Genomic DNA, 7,500 nt, shown 5'->3' with positions numbered 1-7,500 from the left:
CTCCCTCCTCTCCTCTCCTATTCTGTCCATCCCCACCCAGCCTCTCCCTCCTCTCCTCTCCTATTCTGTCCATCCCCACCCAGCCTCTCCCTCCTCTCCTCTCCTATTCTCTCCATCCCCACCCAGCCTCTCCCTCCTCTCCTCTCCTATTCTCTCCATCCCCACCCAGCCTCTCCCTCCTCTCCTCTCGTATTCTGTCCATCCCCACCCAGCCTCTCCCTCCTCTCCTCTCGTATTCTCTCCATCCCCACCCAGCCTCTCCCTCCTCTCCTATTCTCTCCATCCCCATCCCCAGCCCTCCCTCCTCTCCTATTCTCTCCATCCCCACCCAGCCTCTCCCTCCTCCTCTCCTCCCCACCCAGCCTCTCCCTCCTCTCCTATTCTCTCCATCCCCACCCAGCCTCTCCCTCCTCTCCTCTCCTATTCTGTCCATCCCCACCCAGCCTCTCCCTCCTCTCCTCTCCTATTCTGTCCATCCCCACCCAGCCTCTCCCTCCTCTCCTCTCCTATTCTGTCCATCCCCACCCAGCCTCTCCCTCCTCTCTCCTATTCTGTCCATCCCCACCCAGCCTCTCCCTCCTCTCCTCTCCTATTCTGTCCATCCCCACCCAGCCTCTCCCTCCTCTCCTATTCTGTCCATCCCCACCCAGCCTCTCCCCCTCCTCATCCCCACCTATTCTGTCCATCCCCACCCAGCCTCTCCCTCCTCTCTCTCTCTCTTCTCTCCATTCTCTCCATCCCACCCAGCCTCTCCCTCTTCTCCTATTCTCTCATATTCTGCCTCTCCATCCCCATTCCCAGCCTCCCTCCTCTCCCTCTCTCCTATTCTCTCCATCCCCACCCAGCCTCTCCCTCCTCTCCTCTCGTATTCTCTCCATCCCCACCCAGCCTCTCCCTCCCTCTCCTATTCTGTCCATCCCCACCCAGCCTCTCCCTCCTCTCCTCTCCTATTCTGTCCATCCCCACCCAGCCTCTCCCTCCTCTCCTCTCCTATTCTGTCCATCCCCACCCAGCCTCTCCCTCCTCTCCTCTCCTATTCTGTCCATCCCCACCCAGCCTCTCCCTCCTCTCCTCTCCTATTCTGTCCATCCCCACCCAGCCTCTCCCTCCTCTCCTCTCCTATTCTGTCCATCCCCACCCAGCCTCTCCCTCCTCTCCTCTCCTATTCTCTCCATCCCCACCCAGCCTCTCCCTCCTCTCCTATTCTGTCCATCCCCACCCAGCCTCTCCCTCCTCTCCTCTCCTATTCTGTCCATCCCCACCCAGCCTCTCCCTCCTCTCCTCTCCTATTCTGTCCATCCCCACCCAGCCTCTCCCTCCTCTCCTCTCCTATTCTGTCCATCCCCACCCAGCCTCTCCCTCCTCTCCTATTCTCTCCATCCCCATCCCCAGCCAGCCTCCCTCCTCTCCTCTCGTATTCTGTCCATCCCCACCCAGCCTCTCCCTCCTCTCCTCTCCTATTCTGTCCATCCCCACCCAGCCTCTCCCTCCTCTCCTCTCGTATTCTGTCCATCCCCACCCAGCCTTACCCTCCTCTCCTCTCCTATTCTGTCCATCCCCACCCAGCCTCTCCCTCCTCTCCTCTCTATTCTGTCCATCCCCACCCAGCCTCTCCCTCCTCTCCTATTCTCTCCATCCCCACCCAGCCTCTCCCTCCTCTCCTCTCCTATTCTGTCCATCCCCACCCAGCCTCCCTCCCTCCTCTCCTATTCTGTCCATCCCCACCCAGCCTCTCCCTCCTCTCCTCTCCTATTCTGTCCATCCCCACCCAGCCTCTCCCTCCTCTCCTCTCCTATTCTGTCCATCCCCACCCAGCCTCTCCCTCCTCTCCTCTCCTATTCTGTCCATCCCCACCCAGCCTCTCCCTCCTCTCCTCTCCTATTCTGTCCATCCCCACCCAGCCTCTCCCTCCTCTCCTCTCCTATTCTCTCCATCCCCACCCAGCCTCTCCCTCCTCTCCTATTCTCTCCATCCCCACCCAGCCTCTCCCTCCTCTCCTATTCTGTCCATCCCCACCCAGCCTCTCCCTCCTCTCCTCTCGTATTCTGTCCATCCCCACCCAGCCTCTCCCTCCTCTCCTCTCGTATTCTCTCCATCCCCACCCAGCCTCTCCCTCCCCACCCAGCCTCTCCCTCCTCTCCTATTCTCTCCATCCCCACCCAGCCCTCCCTCCCTCCTCTCCTATTCTCTCCATCCCCACCCAGCCTCTCCCTCCTCTCCTCTCTATTCTGTCCATCCCCACCCAGCCTCTCCCTCCTCTCCTCTCTATTCTGTCCATCCCCACCCAGCCTCTCCCTCCTCTCCTCTCCTATTCTGTCCATCCCCACCCAGCCTCTCCCTCCTCCTCCTATTCTGTCCATCCCCACCCAGCCTCTCCCTCCTCTCCTATTCCTCCATCCCCACCCAGCCTCTCCCTCCTCTCTATTCTCTCCATCCCCACCCAGCCTCTCCCTCCCTCTCTCTCATCCCACCCATTCCTATTCTCTCCATCCCCACCCAGCCTCTCCCTCCTCTCCTATTCTCTCCATCCCCACCCAGCCTCTCCCTCCTCTCCTCTCGTATTCTGTCCATCCCCACCCAGCCTCTCCCTCCTCTCCTCTCCTATTCTGTCCATCCCCACCCAGCCTCTCCCTCCTCTCCTCTCCTATTCTGTCCATCCCCACCCAGCCTCTCCCTCCTCTCCTCTCTATTCTGTCCATCCCCACCCAGCCTCTCCCTCCTCTCCTCTCCTATTCTGTCCATCCCCACCCAGCCTCTCCCTCCTCTCCTCTCGTATTCTGTCCATCCCCACCCAGCCTCTCCCTCCCTCCTCTCCTATTCTGTCCATCCCCACCCAGCCTCTCCCTCCTCTCTCCTATTCCTCCATCCCCACCCAGCCCCTCCCTCCTCTCCTCTCCTATTCTGTCCATCCCCACCCAGCCTCTCCCTCCTCTCCTCTCTATTCTGTCCATCCCCACCCAGCCTCTCCCTCCTCTCCTATTCTGTCCATCCCCACCCAGCCTCTCCCTCCTCTCCTCCTATTCTGTCCATCCCCACCCAGCCTCTCCCTCCTCTCCTCTCGTATTCTGTCCATCCCCACCCAGCCTCTCCCTCCTCTCCTCTCGTATTCTGTCCATCCCCCCCAGCCTCTCCCTCCTCTCCTCTCGTATTCTGTCCATCCCCACCCAGCCTTCTCCCTCCTCTCCTCTCATATTCTGTCCATCCCCACCCAGCCTCTACCCTCCCTCCTCTCATATTCTGTCCATCCCCACCCAGCCTACCCTCCTCTCCTCTATTCTGTCCATCCCCACCCAGCCTCTCCCTCCTCTCCTCTCCTATTCTGTCCATCCCCACCCATTCTGTCCATCCCTCTCCCTCCTCTCCTCTCCTATTCTGTCCATCCCCACCCAGCATCTCCCTCCTCTCCTCTCCTATTCTGTCCATCCCCACCCAGCCTCTCCCTCCTCTCCTCTCGTATTCTGTCCATCCCCACCCAGCCTCTCCCTCCTCTCCTCTCGTATTCTCTCCATCCCCACCCAGCCTCTCCCTCCTCTCCTCTCGTATTCTCTCCATCCCCACCCAGCCTCTCCCTCCTCTCCTATTCTCTCCATCCCCACCCAGCCTCTCCCTCCTCTCCTCTCCTATTCTGTCCATCCCCACCCAGCCTCTCCCTCCTCTCCTCTCCTATTCTGTCCATCCCCACCCAGCCTCTCCCTCCTCTCCTCTCCTATTCTGTCCATCCCCACCCAGCCTCTCCCTCCTCTCCTCTCCTATTCTGTCCATCCCCACCCAGCCTCTCCCCTCTCCTCTCCTATTCTGTCCATCCCCACCCAGCCTCTCCCTCCTCTCCTATTCTGTCCATCCCCACCAGCCTCTCCCTCCTCTCCTATTCTGTCCATCCCCACCCAGCCTCTCCCTCCTTTCCTCTCCTATTCTGTCCATCCCCACCCAGCCTCTCCCTCCTCTCCTCTCGTATTCTGTCCATCCCCACCCAGCCTCTCCCTCCTCTCCTCTCGTATTCTGTCCATCCCCACCCAGCCTCTCCCTCCTCTCCTCTCCTATTCTGTCCATCCCCACCCAGCCTCTCCCTCCTCTCCTCTCGTATTCTGTCCATCCCCACCCAGCCTTACCCTCCTCTCCTCTCATATTCTGTCCATCCCCACCCAGTCTCTCCCTCCTCTCCTCTCGCATTCTGTCCATCCCCACCCAGCCTCTCCCTCCTCCTCCTCTCGTATTCTCTCCATCCCCACCCAGCCTCTCCCTCCTCTCCTATTCTCTCCATCCCCACCCAGCCTTACCCTCCTCTCCTCTCGTATTCTGTCCATCCTCACCCAGCCTCTCCCTCCTCTCCTCTCCTATTCTGTCCATCCCCACCCAGCCTCTCCCTCCTCTCCTCTCCTATTCTGTCCATCCCCACCCAGCCTCTCCCTCCTCTCCTCTCCTATTCTGTCCATCCCCACCCAGCCTCTCCCTCCTCTCCTCTCCTATTCTGTCCATCCCCACCCAGCCTCTCCCTCCTCTCCTATTCTGTCCATTCCCACCCAGCCTCTCCCTCCTCTCGCATTCTGTCCATCCCCACCCAGCCTCTCCCTCCTCCTCCTCTCGTATTCTCTCCATCCCCACCCAGCCTCTCCCTCCTCTCCTATTCTCTCCATCCCCACCCAGCCTTACCCTCCTCTCCTCTCGTATTCTGTCCATCCTCACCCAGCCTCTCCCTCCTCTCCTCTCCTATTCTGTCCATCCCCACCCAGCCTCTCCCTCCTCTCCTCTCCTATTCTGTCCATCCCCACCCAGCCTCTCCCTCCTCTCCTCTCCTATTCTGTCCATCCCCACCCAGCCTCTCCCTCCTCTCCTCTCCTATTCTGTCCATCCCCACCCAGCCTCTCCCTCCTCTCCTATTCTGTCCATCCCCACCCAGCCTCTCCCTCCTCTCCTATTCTGTCCATCCCCACCCAGCCTCTCCCTCCTCCTCCTCTCGTATTCTCTCCATCCCAACCCAGCCTCTCCCTCCTCTCCTATTCTCTCCATCCCCACCCAGCCTTACCCTCCTCTCCTCTCGTATTCTGTCCATCCCCACCCAGCCTCTCCCTCCTCTCCTCTCCTATTCTGTCCATCCCCACCCAGCCTCTCCCTCCTCTCCTCTCCTATTCTGTCCATCCCCACCCAGCCTCTCCCTCCTCTCCTCTCGTATTCTGTCCATCCCCACCCAGTCTCTCCCTCCTCTCCTCTCGCATTCTGTCCATCCCCACCCAGCCTCTCCCTCCTCCTCCTCTCGTATTCTCTCCATCCCCACCCAGCCTCTCCCTCCTCTCCTATTCTCTCCATCCCCACCCAGCCTTACCCTCCTCTCCTCTCGTATTCTGTCCATCCTCACCCAGCCCTCTCCTCTCCTCTCCTATTCTGTCCATCCCCACCCAGCCTCTCCCTCCTCTCCTCTCCTATTCTGTCCATCCCCACCCAGCCTCTCCCTCCTCTCCTCTCCTATTCTGTCCATCCCCACCCAGCCTCTCCCTCCTCTCCTCTCCTATTCTGTCCATCCCCACCCAGCCTCTCCCTCCTCTCCTATTCTGTCCATTCCCACCCAGCCTCTCCCTCCTCTCGCATTCTGTCCATCCCCACCCAGCCTCTCCCTCCTCCTCCTCTCGTATTCTCTCCATCCCAACCCAGCCTCTCCCTCCTCTCCTATTCTCTCCATCCCCACCCAGCCTTACCCTCCTCTCCTCTCGTATTCTGTCCATCCCCACCCAGCCTCTCCCTCCTCTCCTCTCCTATTCTGTCCATCCCCACCCAGCCTCTCCCTCCTCTCCTCTCCTATTCTGTCCATCCCCACCCAGCCTCTCCCTCCTCTCCTCTCGTATTCTGTCCATCCCCACCCAGCCTCTCCCTCCTCTCCTCTCGTATTCTGTCCATCCCCACCCAGCCTTACCCTCCTCTCCTCTCGTATTCTCTCCATCCCCACCCAGCCTCTCCCTCCTCTCCGCTCGTATTCTGTCCATCCCCACCCAGCCTCTCTCCTCTCCTCTCCTATTCTCTCCATCCCCACCCAGCCTCTCCCTCCTCTCCTATTCTCTCCATCCCCACCCAGCCTTACCCTCCTCTCCTCTCATATTCTCTCCATCCCCACCCAGTCTCTCCCTCCTCTCCTCTCGCATTCTGTCCATCCCCACCCAGCCTCTCCCTCCTCCTCCTCTCGTATTCTCTCCATCCCCACCCAGCCTCTCCTTCCTCTCCTATTCTCTCCATCCCCACCCAGCCTTACCCTCCTCTCCTCTCGTATTCTGTCCATCCCCACCCAGCCTCTCCCTCCTCTCCTCTCCTATTCTGTCCATCCCCACCCAGCCTCTCCCTCCTCTCCTCTCCTATTCTGTCCATCCCCACCCAGCCTCTCCCTCCTCTCCTCTCCTATTCTGTCCATCCCCACCCAGCCTCTCCCTCCTCTCCTCTCCTATTCTGTCCTAAATCCACCCAGCCTCACAGTCAGTTCTGTGGGAGAACGACTTAGCGCTTGTGTCTCATTTCTCAGATCCTCTCGTTGTTGTCGTCAGAAGCTGGAGGAGTCTCCTAAAACAGGGCTGTTCTCAGACCGTCTCGTTGTTGTTGTTGTTGTACAGGACATCGTCAGAAGCTGGAGGAGTCTCCTAAAACAGGGCTGTTCTCAGACCGTCTCAGTGAGCTGGAGAGGATCAGACAGACAACCATGAGGGTTGCCGTGCCGACACAGTCCCAACAACAACCGCTCAACGCTGGACACAACCCCTTCAACCCCCAAGGGCAGACACAGATACCAGGTGAGATTAAATACTCGAACCCCCAAGGGCAGATACCAGGTGAGATTAAATACTCTAACCCCCAAGGGCAGACACAGATACCAGGTGAGATTAAATACTCTAACCCCCAAGGACAGATACCAGGTGAGATTAAATACTCTAACCCCCAAGGGCAGACACAGATACCAGGTGAGATTAAATACTCTAACCCCCAAGGGCAGACACAGATACCAGGTGAGATTAAATACTCTAACCCACAAGGGCAGACACAGATACCAGGTGAGATTAAATACTCTAACCCCAAGGGCAGACACAGATACCAGGTGAGATTAAATACTCTAACCCCCAAGGGCAGACACAGATACCAGGTGAGATTAAATACTCTAACCCCCAAAGGCAGATACCAGGTGAGATTAAATACTCTAACCCCCAAGGGCAGACACAGATACCAGGTGAATTTAAATATTCTAACCCCCAAGGGCAGATACCAGGTGAGATTAAATACTCTAACCCCCAAGGGCAGATACCAGGTGAGATTAAATACTCTAACCCCCAAGGGCAGACACAGATACCAGGTGAATTTAAATATTCTAACCCCCAAGGGCAGATACCAGGTGAGATTAAATACTCTAACCCCCAAGGGCAGATACCAGGTGAGATTAAATACTCTAACCCCCAAGGGCAGATACCAGGTGAGATTAAATACTCTAACCCCCAAGGGCAGATACCAGGTGAGATGAAATACTCTAACCCC

At 58.4% G+C, this 7,500-nt stretch overlaps 1 protein-coding gene across 1 annotated transcript in view; it reads left to right on the top strand.

Annotated features, from left to right (window-relative positions):
- LOC123995754 (runt-related transcription factor 2-like) overlaps positions 1-7,500 on the top strand; it is a 231,598-nt gene that overhangs the window by 183,810 nt on the left and 40,288 nt on the right. Inside the window, exon 5 of the mRNA XM_046299428.1 lies at positions 6,591-6,767. Coding sequence (XP_046155384.1) covers positions 6,591-6,767 — 177 coding nt within the window. The remainder of the gene's footprint in view (positions 1-6,590; positions 6,768-7,500) is intronic.

The sequence above is a fragment of the Oncorhynchus gorbuscha genome, linkage group LG14, assembly GCF_021184085.1.
Source record: "Oncorhynchus gorbuscha isolate QuinsamMale2020 ecotype Even-year linkage group LG14, OgorEven_v1.0, whole genome shotgun sequence".
NCBI lineage: Eukaryota > Metazoa > Chordata > Actinopteri > Salmoniformes > Salmonidae > Oncorhynchus > Oncorhynchus gorbuscha.
The sequence above is the reverse complement of the archived record's forward strand: the minus strand, read 5'-3'. Positions and strand labels throughout refer to the sequence as shown.